This window comes from Opisthorchis viverrini (genome assembly GCF_000715545.1).
Source record: "Opisthorchis viverrini unplaced genomic scaffold opera_v5_442, whole genome shotgun sequence".
NCBI lineage: Eukaryota > Metazoa > Platyhelminthes > Trematoda > Opisthorchiida > Opisthorchiidae > Opisthorchis > Opisthorchis viverrini.
Genome location: NW_008752102.1, coordinates 293,557 through 316,452, shown reverse-complemented (window position 1 = coordinate 316,452; position 22,896 = coordinate 293,557). Strand labels below are relative to the sequence as shown.

At 43.9% G+C, this 22,896-nt stretch overlaps 1 protein-coding gene across 1 annotated transcript in view; it reads right to left on the bottom strand.

The window, feature by feature from the left end:
- T265_15334 (hypothetical protein) overlaps positions 1 to 22,896 on the bottom strand; it is a gene marked incomplete at both ends in the record, with an annotated part of 86,119 nt that overhangs the window by 41,434 nt on the left and 21,789 nt on the right. The window contains 10 exons of the mRNA XM_009177634.1: positions 700 to 914; positions 3,501 to 3,776; positions 7,673 to 7,789; positions 9,956 to 10,270; positions 10,861 to 11,015; positions 11,587 to 11,824; positions 13,807 to 14,069; positions 14,151 to 14,441; positions 18,363 to 18,805; positions 20,565 to 20,761. Of these exons, the coding sequence (XP_009175898.1) occupies positions 700 to 914; positions 3,501 to 3,776; positions 7,673 to 7,789; positions 9,956 to 10,270; positions 10,861 to 11,015; positions 11,587 to 11,824; positions 13,807 to 14,069; positions 14,151 to 14,441; positions 18,363 to 18,805; positions 20,565 to 20,761 (2,510 nt within the window). The remainder of the gene's footprint in view (positions 1 to 699; positions 915 to 3,500; positions 3,777 to 7,672; positions 7,790 to 9,955; positions 10,271 to 10,860; positions 11,016 to 11,586; positions 11,825 to 13,806; positions 14,070 to 14,150; positions 14,442 to 18,362; positions 18,806 to 20,564; positions 20,762 to 22,896) is intronic.

Genomic DNA, 22,896 nt, shown 5'->3' with positions numbered 1-22,896 from the left:
AATATTACAACACAGTGCCAACACTATACTAACCTCCTTTGATGCAATGGTTACGAATGACACCGACAGTATTCGTTTTTAAAAAAAACTTTGCTGACATCATCTTTTGGCGCACTAGAATCGAACTGCACAAAAGCGTTCGAGAAAGTGAGTTCTCTATTCTGAGCACCTCAACTACTAGCTCCCCTATGAACCTCAGATTCGTCCCATCCTTGAGGACCCCACCCTGAGGGGGGTCCTCTAACCAGCCTTCAATTTGCGACCATGTCCAAAGGGCGACCAATCGCCCCAACGCCATTCTGCCCTTACAGACTGTAAGTACCCTCCTTCTCGATCTCAACTTGTATGGGTGGTTTCCCTAATATATTGTTGATGATTTGACAAACGTACACCAGAAATTGCGTAAGCGGTGCCATCCCCACAAGTTTCCAATATTGTGTCAACTTTACTATGCTTCCCAAGCAACCTGGTGTTTCTCGCCCTCGTCTTTGTATAACCTCTGAGTAGTCAGGACTAGGGCTAAACCGGTCCCGAGGAATCCACCTTGACAGACGCTCCGTCAATCTGATTATTGTACACCTAATTTACGCAGTATTTGTAAATCATGCAGCACTCAATAAAAAATTCGAGCACACACGGACAAAACGAATACATGGAAACAACTCTTAGCAAAGTAGGGTCGAAAGTGATGTGACGCACCGCAGTAGACTCCGATTCGGAACCGAATATGAGAAATAAATGTGGAAAAACCTCATGGATGCATCCAGCATGTTTTGACGCTCCGAAGTCACTGTTTTGGTCAAGACTGCTGGTCGGGATTGGCTGAGGACTGGACCGGATATTGTCTGATAAGCACTCAGTAACAGGTAGAAAACACGGTCAAACACCATATCCCAGGTAGGATTTAACGAACACTGTAGAGGATTGAAAAAATGACCGAAAAAATGAAAACAATGGAAACGCTCTTTTTTTGCAAGGATACATGTAACTGTTTCCGATAAGTGAGAAAATGTTGGACGGAGTACAACGATCAGAGCATTAGGCAGTTGTTTATTCTGACAAATCTAGTAGTCATGACCGAAATCCGTTCTGGGATGAGGAAAATATCCAAAACACAAAACAGTAGTGAGAGAAATGGTTCAAAATACCGAAGGGCAACACTACAAAGCTTATCGACGGAACACAGGCACCGAAAACGTCATACTGAATACTCTATTAGGAAAATGGAAATCTACATGATAAACTAGGGACAGACTGAGAGACAACCAGTAACGAAATCTATGCAGGGCATCTCAGTTAACAGGTTCTAGCAACGGATTAGCAGCTTGTAAAGTTACATATTTCACTTGGTCTTGATGTATGTCCGATGGTACAGATAACGTTTCATTCATTTCCGACAACATTTCATTCATTTCAACAACATCAGCACGTACCACATCTAAACGAGATTCGACTAACGCAATAAATTGTTTATTTATTGCGCTCTGGGGTGATTCGTATCCAAAAGCTACGGCACCCCAGTGCAAGTACTCCAGTGCTAGTTTGAAACCAGTCTAGTCTGACTGTCTGACGACTGTCACGAGAATAACTGATATCACCAGCGAGACTCGACCGATACTTTGGTATGGTAGTTGGGAGGAACCAACAAAAACCAGTAAATCTCCTCGTACACGATGTCCTTCATTATTCGTCACTCCAATAAGGCACTACTGCATAATCATCATCCAACTATTTGAAAATTTTGCCCTGAAACTCCACCGAAGCTGTACGCACACACGCTGGTTACGCCCGAAATTATTTAACTGGAAAAGAAAAGGTGATGACGCTCATACGCCAGTGAAGGTCGAGGCGTTGTAATGTTTAAAATATCATCTGTACATCACAGAGAGGACAGAAAACGGTGGTTGTTTAGTGCGCCGATGTGGGAGCCAGCCGCGATGTTTTCCTGTGGTCCAGTTACACGATACCCGCCTATGGGAGATATAGGAACTTGAGTCATAAAAAAGCAAGCATTTTTAATTCGACCAATTTGAAATCCCTCTATTTCCATCCCATACCAATGGTGAACCCAGGCCCGCTATCTCATATTGATAATCACTTCTAGTTCACTTGACACGGTTTTTCATATGCATCCTAGTCTGACGTGAAGTAGTCCCACATCTTGGCGTTTCATATGCGGAGAACCCCAAGGCAGTAGTTGGACATACTTGATTGTAGAATGTAGTGAGACCTCTATTGCACTTGACATACCTCTTGGTTGGTCATTTACTAACCCCACCAATCTCGCTTAACAATGCGACGGGTCTATACTAAAAGAGGATTCCTAGGACAGTGTGATAAGATCTATCGCACGTTCCGGCATCTCTGTAGATACACTGAATTTCCTTGTTTGCCATATACGACAAAGATGGGCATGCCATTATTCAACTGAATCGAAGGAAATATTAACTTGTCATGAGTGCTAACCACAAGAACACTAGAGTTATGATCTCCGAATATTGCCAATGGAATCAGGTGGATCGCACAAGTCAAGCATAAATAAGCAGCTAGTGAATAGATTCAAGAAGTGGCCTCAGTAGCGCTATGAACTTTCGGTGAGCAGCATGAGTTGTTGGAAATAGGTGCGTAAGATTCACAGCTGAGCATAAATTCAGTAAACAGCTGTCCAAATTGATATGTCAGGTTGCAAACTTCTACTTTTAAGTTAGACGAAAACTGAGGAGAGAACGTGTCCTAAACAGCGCCTCACACAGGTCATTTGTGGTTAACAAAACTTGAAGTATTCAGTTCGATCGAAATGGAGTTCTTCACAGCCTGATGGAATTCGCTGGAAAAAATCTGTAGACAAGGGAAGTTCGTTGATCCTCGCAAACAGAAAGTCCTATCGAGAATCGGACACATCCCGAATGTCTCTCCGGGTGACAGGGACGATATGGTAGTAGATAATATCTCACCCACCTGCGATTTCACGCTATACGACGCATTGGAAATGGCGAAGCTCCGTGTAGTTATCAGAAATCCCAATACTGCACTGTAAGTAATTATTTTCAGAGTTCAATCCTTAATATGACGCAATAATCCACAGGATACGCTTGACCTAAACGCTACCATAACACACTATCCATGGAGAAAAACGTTTGAAATGAAATAATGAGCAGATATCAACTACATAAGCGCGTATGTACCATTTCCACATCGCCCATTATTGACACAGCCACCGCGGTTACAAAAATTAGAATTTCATCTGGAATTCATTGCAGCAAAAAAAAATCGCATAAAAACACTAAAATTTATAAAATGCTCCGAACTAAATCCGACCACTTTTAAAGGCTAGTAAAAGCGAAAATTGTCAGACGCGCATCTGAGGTACAATTATGGGTAGACGAACAATAAATCAAGCGATCTTGGTAAATCGAATCAGTTGATAACAACATAAAACGGCATGGGAGTGGAGTATCAGTCAAAGGAATCGTACACAGATGATAGAGGAACGAAATTACCTTATAAGTAACGAGCGGACGACCAGATTCGTTTGAATTGCAGCTATCGATCGATTCACGCTTGTTGCGGCTGCTTGTGACAGACAGAAGCTCGACTAGATGATGCAGCAGATTGGCAACCAACCGGTAATCTTCTTCAACCACAACGATTTCTGAATTCAAAGCGCTCTGATCAGGAGTAAATTTCGCGGGGGACTCAATGCGTTCACGTTCGATGCGCCACAAATCCAAGTCACACAGGAGGTCCTCAAAAGCTGGATGTTCTGCCGTCACGACCTAGAATGTAATCAAACGTCTTTGAAGGACTGAATACTAGGCGGGAGATTCTACGAAGCTGCTCTCAGAAGTGGTACAATAAGCAGGTCCAAAATAATGACAAAGGAACTTAATTCGATCAGAAAAACACATCGAACAGACGAAGATAGTCAAATGTAGAACATTCGCATGCGTTGTCTACGGAAGCCCCTCAAGGAGGCGAATCGTGGTCCGTAAATCTTAACACGGTGTTTTTTAATGAACAGGCCGAACTAAGTAGAAAAGATGAGAGGCTTAAAATCGTTTATGAGTTCACAGGGTTGCAGTCAGGATTGCTCGAGCTAGTTAATTAGAAGTTAAACACCGACGTTGAACAATCCCGCTTTTGACACCGATTATGATGGCTGTGGGGAATGACCACATTTTCGCAACTAAATAGAAAACACGACCGATGAATTTCTCAAAATGGTATCATCCCAAAGAACCTGGTCTTCTTCTGATTGGGACCGGAAAGGACAAATAACCTCGCTAAGCTTGCATCACCAAAAGCTCAGGTGTCTTCAAGTGTTTACGGTAGTAACCCGACAGTAGTAACCAGTAGAATTTGACGAAATAGCGCGCCTAGACTGGAGCATATATCCTAGCTACTACAACGAGTTACACATATTTATGTAAGATATATTGATCTGGAGACGAACAAGTCAAATCCCTTACCGCCAAAATCTGTTGCAGCGATCAACCGCCAGGCTAAGATACGAATTACAACAAGTTACTTGCACAAGAATGCTGCATCCTAACAGCGCGATAAACTCGATAAGCAGGGTTGTTTTGTTACGAACCAACTCATGTTCTGTTTTTAGTAACCGCCTGAAGTGTTCCAAAAGGCTAACAAGGTCAAGTATTACAAAAATCAAACTAGGTAAAATCTACGAGAGATCACAGAGCACAAGTCTAAGTGGAACCGATTGGCCAAATCTAAAGGGCATCGTCTTTGGAAGAAAACAAACATCCCGGGAGAGAGAAGGTAGCCGTTGTACATTTCTGGGGATATCGTTTTGTCCATTCCAAGAGAATCGTCTCTTCGACAGCACGTCCCAATAAGCGGAAACGTACCTTAAAGTACTGCGCACAAACCTGCCTCAGCATTTACCCAATACGAATGGTGACGGAGAACGGATCTATAGATTTTTCAGCCAAATATGGGATGGACATTTAGATAATGAATGTTAGAAGTTTAGCACCAACGGGAATGATCTAGCTGTCCAGGGTGCTACAACGTTCTATACTCAAGAGAACAATCAAAAGTAATACCGGGCTAGTATGTGTACATCACCGTCCATGTTAAAATACCACAGCCCATCACTACATGAGAAAAGCCGTGAGTTGTAAGGCACTTAACCTCTCTCTGCTTTCAAAAAACAGAGACTGAGTATACATCGCATCGATCCCCAAGCACGTAGGTTTTTGGACCAATAGGCAGCGGAGCAATGAAACAAACTTATCAGCTGTGGGCAATACACTGGAGTCAATAGCAAATGAGGTTCAGACCGAGTGATAAATTTATAATAAGAAACACTCCATCTACGAACTGGTAAGGAAAGGATTATCTATTTAATGGGCATTTATAAAATGAGGCCAATAACGGCTTTGAACATGGATTATTGGTTGACTTATCCTAGCAGTGGAGAGCATGCACATGCATTCCAGAGTACAGTGCACACTAACTACCAGTTACAAATGAATGGGCGTCACAATAGGCGAGCGTGGCCATCCGTATAGTTGTAAGCTTAACGGTTCTGTTGGAAACGCTTCACGATCGATCGAGTTGAAATAACCAACGCACTATTGATGCTACTTTGATTTGCGCAACCAAATTAATCAGCCCAGGGAACAAGTAGACGACCCATAAATTTCGGGCTATCAAAATTGTCCTCATTGGCATTTCCAGGGATAAGACAAATCACTTTAATTCAAGGAAGCGTATATTTTCTCAAAAAGGCCATGGAAAGATCACCGTGAAAACAAACGGTAACACATAATAAGACGCATTTATGAAACCTATTATGTACGTCAGGGTAACTGCAAACGAAAAAATCGATCAGGGGACTTCTAGTGTCCATGCATCTCGATAAGAGACTAATCAAAAGTCACTGTTTTCAGACAGAGGACAAAAACGGAATCATCTTTGTGAGAGAACAGGAATGCAAGCGGTTGCAAATGTTGAAACAAGATTCCAGGAGGACAATTATTTTTTTAGCCCCAAAGAGTGGAGTTATTAACTTTGGGAAAAACATGTTCGACAGACATTTGTTGTTCAGATGCATAGAACACCAGGGGAGCAGCGACACCATTGTCGGAGTACCCGTACAGATGAACCATTTGATTATCCGTACACGGAGACAAAGAGAAAGAATCGCACTCTGAAAGATGCTGTAGGTGTTTGGTTGGTAAAGTAATTACAAGGAAAGTCTACTGAGTCTTCATCATTAGCAACAGTTGCAACGGAATTCTCAACTCGAGGATTCCAGGTGCATTTCGTGGCCCTCTCAAATACTGAAGCACCATCGTTCACAACGAAAGACCGATCACCACATGGGCACTTCAGTGCATTCGAAATCTCCCGACAGATCTTACTTTTGAGTCTAGTTTTGACACAAAAACAGTAACGAGTTTCCTTGGAGTTGAGGTTCGTTTAGGTAAGTAGGCACTTCGTCTCTTCACACCGATGTGTTGTATTTTTCGCTCCCCAGAGTTGTTTCAGATAAAGCCAGTGATTCCTATATACAGGGAGGTAGATGGTTTCAATCCATCATCATATGGCACAACAAAACTTGAAATATCCGGTTAGCTTCTCGCAGCAGAGAGAGATGGAAAAGTTAACAGAAGCGATCGATTCTCTTGAATGGACGCGATTTCCGAACGTGTACCTTGTGAGGGCAACCGTTGACCAGGCGCAGTAAATAGTAAGAATATGGACTACAAAAGGAGAGGTGCTAATTGGAGCTCGTCATTCGGCAACAAAACAGCCATAATTGTTTGCGAAAATATCAAGTTGTCAAGTTGGTTGAGGAATTTACTATAAGGTATTAAACCCAGTGGCGCTAGAGGGGAAATTCCAAAGCTTTTGAGACCACTGGTGGCAGTGCATACAGAATGGCAGAAATCCTAAATGGTTGTTGGAAACGAACCATGAAGTGGTCTCAAACCAGAGGAAGTAGCGATGGGGAATAACAGACAGTGACTAAGGTGATGTGTTGAAAACTGGGTAAGAACAGCAAAAAATCTTGGCTTTTATTGTGAACGACTTTAAATCATTTAAAACCTGGAATGCACAAGCGGTGGATAAAAGTCACCAAGCGAAAATGCGTATATAAGGGAAGGAAATGATCCATCGTTCCTAAATGTATAATGACCGCCAAAGTAAAAGAATTCATTCGCTCAATTGAACTATCTACCCTAAAGTACCCAGTACGTCTTTATTCGAATCAGAAGAGGGAGTTGGACAGATAAGTGATTTTGGCACAGCGTGCAAACATTACCGGACCCAAAGGGGAGAGCGGGCATTTTCCGAACATGCAGCTATTTGAGAGCTACGAAGCTCACAGTGTTTACTTAGTCGTCAATGCTATTTCCAGAAGCATCCTTACCCAATGGTCTGAATATAATGAACCTGCTTGACGCGCAACAACAGGAAAGGGTTGCGAACATGTGCAAATGTGTGTGACCATACGTGCTCAGGTGTGAAACAATAATCCATGCAGAAATATGTGAAAGAACAGCAAAACTATGGTCAAACTGGATTACTGGACGTCATATCGCTTGGCAAAGACCTTCAGCTAATTAATTTCAAGACAAATAAAACCAATAGACTCTCAGTAAGACTCAAAATAATTCCAAGAATAAAAACACAAACGCACCTGCTCCTGCGCCGCCCCATCCATCCAAGAATCCAGATGCATCGTCAGACCCAAAATAATGTCGAGAATACGGGTCGTCAAGAGGTTGCGTTTTTTACGCAGAAGCATTGCAAGCATCTGAACCGGTATCCAGAAAAAATAATTTTAAGGGTTAAAAATGAAGGAAAACGAGGCAGCCACCACAAACACGTGCGGTGAAGTTCTGATTACAACAATGCAGTTTTCCAAGTTTCAGAGATCTCACTCATTTCATGACTCTTCCAACTGGTTTAAACACTTGTTAACACGGTTGAAAGTAACCAATGAAGGCTACACAAAATGATAACGCTTCGAGGAGTCAAAAGTCATAAATCGGCGAACAAGGATGAAGTAATGTTGACGTCATTTGTGAGGAGACTCACTGGCTTCTTAGTTTTCGCTTCCAAAATTTCGTCTGATCCACAGGGGCGATAAAAAGTTTTTAGTGGTTTTTGAAGATTGATGACTATTCCTTCTTTAAAATATGTTTAAAAAGTCGCAAAAAACCGACTGTTGAGCAACACAAGGCCCATATAATTTACCAAATAGTTTTAAAAGCGTCAAATTCAATGTAAGAAGTGTTCTAAAGTCAGACATCCCAATCCCAAACCACCGGTCACTCCGCATAAAACTCAGAATTCGGGTCCATTTGAACAAACTTATTAGACTTGTTATGTCACGGAATACTGACATTTCGGAAATCAGACCAATAGCCAGCCCATCAAAACTGAATTATTTGGTTGATTCACACAGGCACAGCGTTCCCACAAACTCCACAGAATGGCGCCAAACTGGCAACAGGAGCATGAATGGGAACAACAAAAAACATCCAGTATGTAGTGTCGTCCTGTCTTTTCGACCAATCCATGGAAATGGGTCAATCTGGAGTTCAGGCGACGGATCAAAACACTATGCGTATACAAATTTGTCGCGTCAGCTGCTCAGAACCATAACAATGCTTCCTAGGAGATGTCCAGAGGAAGATTTACGGGGAGTTGTGACGTAAAAGGTAACGTGAGTCGAACACCATTATAAAGCAACGCCTTGTGCACCAGTGAGCCAGTACAAAGCCTAAACGGAAAGGTGTGTCAACGAGCAGAAGTTTGAGCAACACAGTTACCGGGATCTGTGAAATCCGACGCCTAAACAAGTCTAGCGACTCGCTCCATGTGACACTCTATTAAGGCCACACTAAAAATTGCTGTTTTGTCACAGGGTCTTGTGTTGGATGGACTTATTTGAAGTCCGTACCGTCTTGTGCTGTACTTCACAACGGGACGACTACACGACTCCTCGAAACATACTGATAGATTCCCTACAACATTAACATAACCTATTCTAGCAGACTGGCCAATGGAAAACAGCCTGGTAAACAGTCTTCTAGCCCTCCAGATTGCGCTTTGGAACCTGCGCGACTAACCGTTCCCGAAAAATGCATACTAGTGTGAAAGTATGGCAGAATCCATCCGCTCCTTTGAGATCAGGCGGGTAGTCTGATGATATGAAGGACTGGATATCCACTGAGACTAGCTAGCTACAGTAAGCATATCCAGTTTGGGATGAACTGGGCTAGAATTTTGTATACATGTCACGCACTGAAAGCGTTAATGCTTGTAATACCCTGATCTAACCGACAAGCAAAGGAACCAGAAAAGAACAAAATCAACACTGCTTACGCAAAGAACACAGTGTGGTCACTGAATACGATGCCTTTCATCGACAGCGTCCCAGTAACCAAATGCTAATCAGGGAATGAACTATTAGTTATGAAGTGAAGCCCAAGGCAGCAACAGTGCATGGAGTCTATGGTGAAGTTGCTGGGAAAGGATTTCTGATTTTCGCTACGCACTGGTCCAAGGAAAGAGTGGCACAATTGCAAACAACTTAATCCTGACAGTGCGTTCGAAACCTGTCGCACATTAGGCTGTCATCCGTTCATCAGTGTACTGACTGAAAGTGATATCCAGTGCATCGAGGCTGTACAGCCCATGATCTCAGCTGCAGGTATGATGCGTCGATGGTGGTGTGGAATCCGGTCGCTATTTGATGGATAATGCCAGTAAACTAACGAAGCATGTGTGTGGATCCCAACAACAAATCCGAAAAAACACACGCGACTCTACAATCTCAATCGATGGTAGTCGCAATCAGTACAGAGAGAGAACTTATCCACCAAGAGATCCCCGTAGCTAACAGAGTAAAGGTGTCCTGATGGCTTTAGAAGAACGATTTCGAACACAAACAGCGCTTAAAAAATGTGCAGACCTGATATCCCCGAGTTATGTACATTTCATTGGCGGCCGCTGTACTGCTCCTGATCAGGGTGCAAGCGGCTTTGGTTGCAGCGTACAGTGTCTCTGCATCTTGGGCCATAGCAATCAACGCTAGACCAATACGGATGCCTCCGACGCCCCCTCCCACGCAGTGTAGCTGGCGGACAATCGGATTTGGCGTGAAGGCACGTACACCTTGGTATCCGACAAGGACGGCGCCCAACGGTCGAGCAGGTCCATGCAGATGTGCGGCAGAATTGTGCAGCACGCGGATTGGAGTGACATTCTCTTTTGGAGCAATGTAGAACTTGGGAAGAATGGGGAGGTAGATACGCGAATAGGATGAGTTCACGACACGAAGAGTTAGGCAACCAGTGCATTCTACTTTGGTATCAGTAGCTTAAATCTACCGTGATAGACAAACTATCATAAAGGACTGACCTAACCATTTTCGCAACGGACAAGGTAAAAAGCCAAAGGAGATTGTGAGTAGGTTCACGTGATCAGATCAAGCGGATAGCAAATTGACCTCGAACGCTCAAATGCCAAGATCATAAGGGTATAACAAGTGTTGCTCAGAAAGATAAACGACACGTATTCCGATAAACCGATAAAAAGTGCGGCGAAATATCTAGTATCAGCAACAACAGCAACAGCTGTGTTAAGAGCCACACAGATGCAGTACAATGCACTCATCCATATTAAGCATCAAATTCTTCGCTTGGAGACAGAATGATAGCGATCCATCTTGAAGACTAGATTCTGGACGGTCACCTTATCTAAGAATGGCCAAATACTGTGAATATAAGATTTTGGGCAAGTGAAACGTGAATTCCGTGAAAGAATAGTTTATAAACATCCAAGCACTCGGTTATAACTGCTGAATAAAAGGCATACCTGTCGGGCAACTGCCTTGGTATCAGCTTGACTATATATTTTTCGGAACCGTGACAAGGTCAACGTGGACAAAGTGGAGGCGTATATCCCAAATACCAACTTTTCCTCGCTCAAAAGAGGGCGATATGGCTCTTCAAGAGAAATAGATGACAGGGCTGAAAATTGGGAAAACAAAAGACACGCTGGAAGTCAACAAGGACACACTAAAAGGGAGTTTTTCAAATAGTTGCACTTATTCCACAGGTACCTGCTACGAAATCCAAAGGAAGCACAATCGCGAAGATAGTTCTAGTTTGTGTCACCACAAACAAGAGCACCAGAACACCTCTAAGCACATACTAACAATAAGCCCTTGGCTCGCGGGCTTACACTGCAGTCCATGACGTAACCATTTCAACGTTATAAGACAGCCGCATAATACACGAGGACAATAAGAGCACTCAGCATCCATAAGTTCGAATGAAAAAATCTCGTGCCGGAAATACTACCTCCGCTGTGAGACCCTCCCATGTCCTCACTACTTAATAGGAATGTGCCACAGTTTGATGACAGCAGCGCAGGCCTACTCAATCACATAAGCTTACTGCACATCACTCTCAAAAGGAGTGGAGGGCGTTGGTGATACCTACGACCAAATTAGGAAACATCTCTGTGAGTCCATTGGCTACTACTGAATGATACGAAGGGAGAATATAGCGAAGTAGGTCGACAGATGGATAAATTTACCGAAAACCGGAGGCGGTGACTGAAAGCTGCCAAAATAATTCGGCCCCAGGCGGGCAATCAGGGCTATTCGGTTAGCTTGTAGTGGTTCTTCCATGAAATGCATCGGGCCCTGTCGCCAAATGAGTGTACTTGGCCGGCGTTCAGTTGCCGGAGTGCCAACGAACGCACATACGGTGGAAGGCATAGTCTGTCGACCGAGGAAACCGGATACAACAGTTGAAGAACCGATATAATTTAGCTGCAGCGGAAGAGGCAGGAAGGACGGAGGAAATCCATCTATGAGAAATCTGCACGGAAAGGTCTGGGATGGCGAACATTACACAAACTGAGTATTGAGATGTAACGGAAAAGACTTCCGTGTAAAAACAGGTATATCGATTTGTGGGATTAGTCGGAGTGTCTGGGAGATCTTCGATTTACTGTGAGGGTTTTCCGAAACCAGGTTATTAATTAGAGAAGTTCGTGCATAGTTGGTAAATCGTGAAACATTCAGGTAAAACTCCGTATGTAAGTCGCAAGTTCCAAAATAGACCAAAAAGAACGGAGAGTCCAGCGTTTTATCCATTGTATAGTACCATTATATAGTATCCATTATAGTACACACACGAGACATCCTCATTGAGGCGATGATCACCCAGTGTATTATTCCAAACCAGGAGACTCATGTGCCTAAGCGCGAAGAACATCACAATTAGGAGTCGAGTAAGCGAGTAATAAAAATAAACTAGTAACACGTACGGCAAGCACCAGCAGTGCATTGTTGGGTTTTGTCTCAATAGGGCTGGAGATAAATGAAGCAGTACTTAGTATCCCACCGAAATACCTATGAGACACCTTACGATACAGCCTTTACTTAGCACTTTCTATTCTTGTGCTTATTAGGGTGCTGTTCGCAATAAAAAACGGCGACAGTAAATGCTGTGAAAACGGTTACTGGAATCCACTGATCTCAAAAATGCAGGTGTATCCAGACAGCCCACTCAACATTTCGGAAGGCACAATGCATGGTAATCATACGGCAGCCGATGAACTGATCAAGTCAATTGAACACTCACTCAGTCGCAATGGATTTTCCTTTCAAAAAATCATCATATTATTCAGAAAGCTGAAACCATAATAATGATGTTTTAGACGACGCACTTGTATGGGCGAATTTCAAAATAGACGATCGAACCACCAGTCTAATCAATAGCACCATCAAGATATTTGCTACCGCACTGACAGGGAATGTGTCGACCCATAGTGAATACGGATACAGCCCATTCCGTTGAAAAGTGCATCGTCGTCACCAGCGCAACAGCCTGTGACACTGATACTTCGATGCTGTACACTCACTATATGTTTCGAAGGATGCCAACAACATCGATTAACAGTCGCATTTTCTAGCATCTCAAACTGAGCACAGGGAGGAAAACGTGGACCGCATCATGAAAACCCGGTTACACCGACATTGCACAAAATTTTCGCAGTCGTTTTCACTACTCTCTTCATTCTGAGTTCGGCACAAGAAACATCATTCGTTTTGGTACATGATGATTCGGCATGCGTAATAATGACCAATCCACAGCAGCTTTCGGTCGTGGTCATTTTTTTTCATTGAAGTCCCCATTGCACAAAAGCAGACTCACATTCTAATTGTTTCTCTGCGGATTCGCCGGCACCAGCTTGCATGGGCTATGAGATAACGACTGTCGAAGACCCGAATGCGTGTCAATCCCGCATCTCGCAGCGGCCACGTTTCACAGCCATATGACAAAACAGCACGTACTGTAGCCTGATGCACATATCCCTTGAGAGTCAGGGACATGAAGCCTTGCCACCATAGGTGTCTCAAATTAATAAGTGCGACACGTCTGAAATCTGCAGACCGAAGTTACGGGGCCGTTTTAAGCTCACAATAAATTGGCCGAAAACAAAAATGTACTACGAATTTTACTGTTCGAAGCAGCCAATTCAGCGTACTAAGCGACGAGATACCCTATTATTACCGGCTTATATGTAAACTATGAGTAAATAATGGTGAAGTGCAGGTACTCTGGGTTCCGAATTGCTGTGCGCTACCCTCATTTCATTTGTATATAAAAGCGGTTTGAAAAATATTTATATTCGATCGCGCACATGGAGTATACACTGAAAAAATCAATAAAACAACGACGAGGATAGAGTGCATCCAAAAACCAAGGCTGAGAAGAACGTTCAGAGGATAAGAAAGAAACCTACGCGCTGCAATCCAGTCAACTGTCCATCGAGGTAGACGCTACATGAGCTGGACTTGATCATGCCAGCTCGACTGAAGACCACGGCCAAATGCCTCCACACTCCAACAGGCCATTGCTGAGATGTGGAATTAGGCAGTCCGCACGGGAATACTGCGCATGAGCTGGTCGTTGAAGAATCCATGGACAATGTCGTTCCATTCGTACTAGGACGCCGATCACTCTCACCAATGGCGATGTCATTAACCTCTGAGTCTGTAGTTTGATCTACAAAACCAATGACAAATTATAACATTAAGCGTAAGGAAAGTGACAAGGTGAGTAAGATAATTCGAAATGCGAACAGACCTGGCTGAGCAAGTCGCTCCTGCGTGGAGACCACAAGCATTCGTGTATAAGGATGAATAAAGATACGCAAACATATCAGCTGGTCGTTGACACTTTGTATTCCTCGAACAATTGTGAGTAGGTGGACGGCTTGTGGTTGTTGTGCTGGAGGTTGGCTACCGGCGCGCGGATGAACAACATCCGATGAGGCTGAGGTGGCAGCAGCATCCGAGTTACGAATCTTATCAAACTGCGAAACACAAACCCAAGTAGAGAAGGTGAAACCATGAGGAGGCGGAAATAGGCGCTCACCTGAAAAGGGGAAACAGAAAAATTGTGTTGGGTAAAACCAACAACTGTGAACGGACAAGAGCGGTAACAATAAAAAAAATAATGACAAGCGAAAGGCACTTAAATGCGACCTCTAAAAATGCTTATTCCGAGTCATTCAGCGATGGAGTTTGCAATAAAGTGCTATAACCGAACTAATGTACCTGAATGAATTCTATACTTCCTTGAAAGAATACTGAAGGCTTATGGTCTGTTTGTGAAAGGAGACACAAGCTTGAATTTTAGAAGCAACAGCTCGGTGAGCTCTAGGAGCATAAGAGAATACGAAAAAAGACAACTGGAGCGCCATGAACCAAACAACTTGCCGTTCAACAGACTAAAAGACCATTCCAACAGTGAACACTGAGCGATGAGTTGACATGCTGAAAATATGATCAAGTGTAGGCCTCTTTGAGTAATGTGGCTATTGCATGGGCTTAACCAACAACTGTCGCATACGGAGTCTTAATTAAAACATTCCAGCTCCACATTACCCAAGTTACGGCATCCTTACGCACTAAGGAAAAATCTATACGACTGGACGATGACGCGTCTCAGAAGATAGGTTTTCGCCTCCAAAGCGCAATACAAGGAGCTTTTACAGTTACTGATCCCAAGCCTCCACCTAGAATGAACGGAATACCACTGCCATCAGTAGAAGATAGCTTGACAACTGTGTCGGCCGATTAATGTCCGTATTTGTAGCAACGTATATTTGTCAATTTGCCCAAATGTTGGTAGCCCGGGTGCGTTTGCCGGTGGTTGTTTCGCCGACCTTGACTAGTTATCAAAGTGCGGACTACTTAAACACAAAACAGACGCTGCAAAACGGAATTTGTGCGTTCACGCAGATGCGGCTTTAGTTTAGCTCCAAAATGATTTCCACACCCATTTTCAAATCCGTCATTTATCATCCGCTCCGTTTAACACTTCATACCCAACTTCGTGACCTGAACATTCCCATCTATTTATCTTATCGAAACACATCTCTACTATCGATTTCTCAAAATAGCAAACTCAGTTCGATGCTCTTCGAACTTTAGGTTGCATGAATTTTCTCTCTCTATTCCAAATGTCTCACGGTGGTAGTAGACACTCAAATGAGTTACCGTGGAAAACATGGGTTTGTTCTCGCTGCTTGTTGTTAATGGATGGTAACTGCTGTTTTGCAACCAATGGGTAGGGAGAAAACAGTCATCCAACGGTAAATGCCCACATGCTCTCGGAAGGTATCCGCAACAATGCTGTTGTTATTGCTTAGATAAAGAACAGGCTGGTTAGTGGTTTTACGCTAAGTACCAATGTTCAGTGATTGGACCTGTGAGAGAAAGGCCTAGTTCCCCTGCTAACTGAGGATCTCAAAGGATTGAGCTCAGTTCAGAAACAAGTATGAATACCTCAGACCACATCAGCCACCGCACCTATGTGAAACCAGGCCCATTCACCATCACGAGACAGATTCTAAGGCGTGACTTGGAGACCCGCGTTTCGAGCCCTAACCTGTTTTTCCGATTGCTCCTGTCCAGTTTCCGAAAATTTGACAACAGCTTGGTCCATGGGCTTCATCTATGTAGAGTGAAAATCATGCATTGAAAGAGCATTACGGTTGAAAAAAATTGTATACAGAAAACTCCAACTTGAACTATACGACAAGTATTCGCCTAATCATATCGCAAAGCATCATTTATGGCACTTTCCAAGCTGTCATCATTTTCTCCTTACTCACTACAAAGAATGCAGCAAACTTGGAAAACCACATTCGAATCAACGTGCAGAGTGAAATCATTGACCCAGCAGACAGTCTAATGAAGAGTCGATGTAAAACGACAGACTTCCTTGATGGCGGTAACCCGGTAAATCGTGAAAACCTAGCAAACTAACTACAAGCTGGCAACCATATTTTGTATCCACACGAGCTTGTCACTGTTAGCGAAATGGCTACCTGTAGGATCGGACCTGAAGAGCCAAGTTCCCTTAGTTAAACCGATCAGGCAATATGAGCGTGGGCGTGGTGTGGAACTATGAAACTGTGAAAACGTCAAAATCTCATACTAGCACCGAGGAACTAGTGAGCTGCTTGAAAATTTGGACTTCTCGCAGGTTGCACGCACTTTCCACCTAGAGTCATCTCTCGAGGAGCCAGTCAGCAAGTAACCACATTATGTGGACCGCGTAGCTGAATGATTAGTGCTATACCCTAAAGATAATTAACCAAGATCAAGGCGCATTCGTACAGAGAGAGGTACGTATGGGTTCCAATAAGTGTTAAACAGCAGTACAGTGTATTTAGAACCTTCAAAGCATTTCGACTTCATTTGCATGATGAAAACCATATTGCAATTACACAGCCTCATACTGTCATCAAATACAGCATGAGTCATAACTTAAGGATGTACTTTATCACTTTAGTTTTGTTTAGCATTGTGCACAGATGAGGTCGACTGAAGAGCAGCACCTGAGGTAAAAAAAAGCGACTTCAGCGGATACTCAGTGGGTTTAAGTAAGCGGTAGATGAGACGGGTGTCGGTGCCAAAATTAAGGCCCAACAAGGAGCGGGTCGGAACAGCGGTCATTGCATACAGAAGCGTTGAATACGGCTGGCATTAGAGCAACATTCCAGAAGGGAAACATTTCAAGCTCGGCATTGGTGCAGTTGAAGGATCTCCATCCGGTTTATAAGACTAGGAACTGTGTATACGAAATAAAGTGTAACGACAGTGGGAAGGTTTATATAGGTCAGCCAGCCAGGGAGTTGCAAAGCAGAATCGGTGTGCATAACGGATGCATTAGCAGACCACCAAGAAACGTAAATGAATATCAGGTGATCGTCAAAGATTCAGCAATACCAGGGCATGCACTAGACACTGAGCGTAGGATAGATTTGGAAAATGTGCACATGCTGAGACAAGGTTTAAGATTCACACAGCAGCGACTGGTGGCCAAGGTGGTGGAAATCACCAAGCATCCAAGCGTTAAAAGAGGGCGTAGAAGTGGCAAGGGTGTGGAGAGTAGCTTGAGATAAGTCGAGAAGAAACGAGGCGGTGTGCAGTTATCAGTGAAATGGTCTCGGTCTAAAAGTATAAAATTCAAGCACAGTAAGATCCATCTAACCGGCGCTCAGTATTCATACAATGGAATCGAATTTTCGAAAGCTACGACGTGTCCATCATGGACTAAAACAGATAGGCAATTGAGTTCAGAGTACCACAGAGTACCAAACTTTTGAGCCCCATCAAGGCATCCCGAGAGTCCATCAGAATTTTCCCACCAGAGGTATGATTGCACGGGTGAACAATGAATTAAGTGAGCTGCGAAAACATGAACGTAAATGAGGGTGGTCCTTGGTTCGTGTAAAAAGTTTTGTCCCACCCACAAAGGTTTTGCAGCTAAGAGCATTGTGCGGCCAAGGACCCCCACCTAGCCAACCACCAACTCCAATCCAATTGTCCAGAAAAACCTCGACGCACACAAGCGAACAACATCTGTGAACAATCCCATTAAGTTATCCTAGACCGGAAAAGCAAGGCCGCAAACTCTGGTTTCAATATGAAGACAATCCCCTCTAACCAGCCTATCGTAAATGTTAGTCATCCCACATAACCAACAAACAGGAACTTCAGGTCGTCAGCCAGCAGTGAGCAAGTCGACTAGTCATAAGAACCCTCAAGGATTGGTTGCCTGGCTGCCTTGAAACCCGATCAACCTGGTTACTTACTCAATTGGGCTGACGAGGCTTTTGTGTCAAAAGCGAAACGTTGCCCAGAATTAAATCCACTGATTGTTTACCAAGCCGCTCCGAAATGATGTCATGATCCGTTCTTCAAACTTTCGTAAAACAACATACTAACTAGACCACCCAAAATACACAGTAAAGCGGGAGAAAAATCTTCTTGAATGGCCTACCAATTCCAACGCCTCCAGTCATTTCGTCCAGGTCTGAACACGTGATTGCACCAGAAAGGTTCGCCACTGATGAAGGGCCTTGTGGGGCGATTGAGGGTAGAAACAGACAGCCAAATCCTTCCGGATTCATATCAAACTCCACGAAAGGAGGAACCAAAGCACATCTAATTAGCGAATCTTCCGGTTCTGGTTCCTGATTAGCATGTGATGAAAAACCCAAAGGCTTCATGTCAAAAGCAGGCCGAACCAGTTGCGCATTCACTGGAGTCGCAGTTGCGATTAGGAACTTGATTTGACTAAGAGGTAGAGGGCCACCGTAACGTGAGCCAGCGTTCTGCAATGCAGACCTAATCTCAGCGACGCGGTCATGGGTAGCATCAGGCGAAGGATGAACCAATTCGGAAGAACGGCTGCACAATGGCTCCGATATGCGGAGATATTCCCTAAGCAGAAAAGAAGAGTAAGTGAGGCTGGACGAAAGGACTTCTGTGAAAATTTTCACAAAATGTGGCCGAGAAAGTAACCCACCAAAGTAAGAGAACAACGTGGATGGATAGACTACGGATAGCAATTGTTCATCAAATTTATATCGTACCCGTACCACATAAAGACCGGGAAGCCAAACATAAATCTGGGTTCAAACTGCATTTCTGTACTCCTAGGCCAATAAGAACTCCCACTAGACGGAAGTTTAGAGGATGGCATGGCAGCCAGGTGGCGAAAGGGTGCTACAGCTGAGCGCTTTATTTTTTCCACTAAACAAAAGTAAGTCAGCGAAGAAGTGTAAAGCTGTTCTGCTCGCTCTAAACATGGAGTTTCCTGGAGATCCAAGTGTGAGTAATCACCGTATAAGAGGTTTCATAGATGCTCGCTTGAAAGGAAAAACGACACGTAAAAAGAGGTATTTAGAGGCGAAAACACAAAAGGGGTAGGTTGTAGTTATTAACGCATTACAACATGAGGCAGTCAACTAGTGTCATGGAATCTACGCTGCAAGATAGGAAAAATGCCCCATTACTGGAATAATCTGTAATTTCGTGGAATATGATACCGTTCTTGCGGTGTATCGTGATTTTCCTAGGTTTTTGATGCTTGTGGGAGGATATAAGACATTTAGACAGCATCATTTCAGCGAGACCGACGTGTGGCCTATGCTGGTTTCATGAAAACATTCTGCATTATCGGTCTGCTGAGTGAGAAAGATTACGGGTCGTGCGTAAAGAAAGAACAAAGCTGCCTTAGTTCACAACCTCACACAGTTGCCACAAGTGATTTTTCGCGGTGAAGGATTGAAGCAAGGGTTACGTAGGCAACCGGTGGTACCATGGCCCTCATAACTAAGCAGAAACTGTGAATCAGATCGCTGCAAGTGGGGGTATAGCTGTCCAAACGGTAAACAAATGCTACTCGGGGCCATTCATTCCATTATTTACGCCAAGCGATCGACAAATCCACTGCACCTATGTAGGGTTCTATATAAGTCAAAGCCACCTTACTTACTCTTAGCTTAGAACCCTTGGAGCATTCCGAACTTTAGATGCAGTAGTCCTGGCGGAGCCATAGCAACCGTTTAGCGGCACCTTCAACACGGAAAGTTCTTTCCTTGCGCGGAACCGTCACTGTCTGCTCATCATTCAGTCAATCGACAACCAGATCGGTTTGGTGGTGACTTTCTTTGATGTGATCCTATCTACTTGACAACGCTGGATGATAAACACCGGGCGAACTTCAACTAACCTTACCACGCGGCTATTAACACGGGGTCTAACATCTGTTTTCTTAGACGCAACAACAAAGAAGAAAGGCATCAGAATGGATGGTCTCACACCTCACTGAGCTCAAGACCAAAGGTATTACAAGATATAGAAAGCGAACAAGTTCCGACGTAAAAACCGAACCAGGTCACATGCATCAGCAAGCAGTCATAAGTCACCTAGAAAAAACAACCGTTTCCCCACAGATTCAGTAACTATTCCTAAGGTCATTAGGTAACCCCCTGGCACCTATAAGTGGTTAAAAGAACAGAAGGGGAAATGCTTTCTATTCAACACAGTGTAAAAAACCTGACCATGGTTCATAACCCACCATGGCAGCTAAAAAATATATACGTATATCCATCGGCAGAAGTACCGGAAAAGGACGAGTTTCACTAACTGTAGAAGGACACAGAGGAATGAGTTAGAAGGCTTGGGTACACTTTACCTCAAATCGTTCGGATTCAAAGACTGAACAACTAAACACTCGAACAGGGACTGAATCCGATCGTGTAGTGGAGAGTCTTCTTTTGCCAAATGACGCCGAAATAGGGTGATCAACTCCCTGGGCATTTGAACGGTGCATAAAAGTTGTTGATTTCGTTCTGTTCGAAGTAGATCGCTAATCGCATCCAGCAGACACGTCTGTGATTCAAAAGGAGAGGGATGGGAAGGCCAGGAGTACAGTAAGTTTGTAGCCATCGCAGATAGAATAACAGAATGAACGTGAAAATTTCGGTTTCACTAGACGTTACCTAGGCAGAGGACAGGGGAAACAACAAAACCGGAAAATTTGTGAATGGGGGTGAAAGATGAAACGACTAACAGGGATATGCATATCCGCACAGTGTGATGAAGAAACAGAACTGTTGCGGGATTTCAGGTTCCTTCAGTTATACAAAAATGCATTTGAGGATACGAATTTCTACAACAATTTACCCATTAATGCGTAAGCACACTCGGCCGCTTTGGTACGATTACTTTGGAGTGAAGATTGTGATTTATTCACATACGGCGTTGAAAACACAGGCATTGCCACACAGTACACTTCTTGAGATAATTCAAGTGTCCCAATCGAGAGAAGTTTTCACGTCTCAACAATATTTTCGTTCCACAAAACTCCTATGCCAGTTTTATTGATATCCACCATTTTTCACTACGGCCCGGTCGATTCAGAGCAAGCGACTGCATCTGGCCAATGCATGCAGCAGCTGGCCCAAACAGGTCTCCAGTGAGTTATTGCCAATGCGATACGCCAATGATCCATGGTACATAGGTCGTACGCCATCGTACACTGAGTAAGGCGCGGTGACGGACTCGGTGGAGCCAGTCCTTTCAGAAGACGTGGTATGCACCTCCCACAGCCACTAGACAGGTAGTGATACAATGCAAGTATGAATTTGACTGGTATTTACTAACCAGCCAGCATAATGAGGAAGTCAGGTTCTCGGAACCGGCTCAGAGAGCTGTAAGCAAAGTGCACTAAGAAAGCGCTCCCTCTACAGTGACAGTTGTTCAGGTCTGGTTCGGGGATTGGAAGTGTCAGAGATGCAAGATGTCATTTTCAACTGACGAGGTAAATGATACAAGAGCCTGATCGACCATATTTCCTCTGGTCTACTGACTACTTCAAGCAATACACTTTATCAGCAAACACATCAAGAGCGTTGATGTTACTACTATATCGAGAATAATGTCGATTACTTCTCCATACCAGGAGTGGGGCAACCCCATCATTGTACCAGGAAATGGCTGTCTGAATTGTCAGACATCAACAGACCACCACAGACCATGCGAAAGCTTCCTTTCAGTTGGTCTGGACTTCCCACTTCTGAAAGCTCTGGGAATCATTTGTTATGATTTAACACATGATTGGCTTTCCAAACGACTACTACCTTATGCTGGCTGGCCAATCAAGCGATTAACCATGGGCAGGTACAGATAAACAACCGTACTACAGTTCCAGATGAGCCCTGTTTTTCAACACAATCAATAAGAAGCCGACACGTATGAAGAGTACATGAGGTCGTATCCAACTACATTTTGCTGAACCCGACCAGGATTCGCCGGCTGCGGAATCTGGATTGAAAGCCCATGGTAGGTATGCCATGAAACATACATGAAAATTAAGCAAAGTCTCAAATCATGATGCGCAATCCTCGAAACCCCACATACAAGTGTACAGGCAAAAGTCGCAGTCAACTTTCAGTCTAACGACTGGGGTAGCATATGAGGTTATCAAATGTGCTACTTAGACTGACTGAATTTGGTGGTCACCGCAGCAATTTATTCCCGCAGTGGTTCGTCCTTATATCGACTTCTGTTGCAGAGACGGTCATATTTCGGAGGGATGACCTACCTATCGAAAGCAGTAATCATAGCAAGCCGGACTAATGGAACAAAATATTGTCGCAAGAATGGTGGTTAGCTAGAATGTGAAATGCTCCGCGGTGCGAAAAAAAACCGAACGCAATTTAATCCGTGCAATCTCTGGAGGAGGTGTCTCGCTGGTGTTTCAAGGCCTTGAAAAACAGAGTCCACCAGTATTTTTCAAGACTACGGTGTTTTATTATCTCTACTGTCAACTGGAGTAATTAGGTTTGGGGAAGATTACCCGGTTGTCTGAAGACAACCCCAAGTCATCGGAGCAGAAGAAAAACAAAGACAGAGGCGGAAACGAGCTCTCCGACCGACCTTGCTTATCACCCTTGAAGGCCCGTCGGGTAACACCTCACGCGAAGCTTATTAAACATGAGGGTAATGAGGCCTTGGTTTCCCTG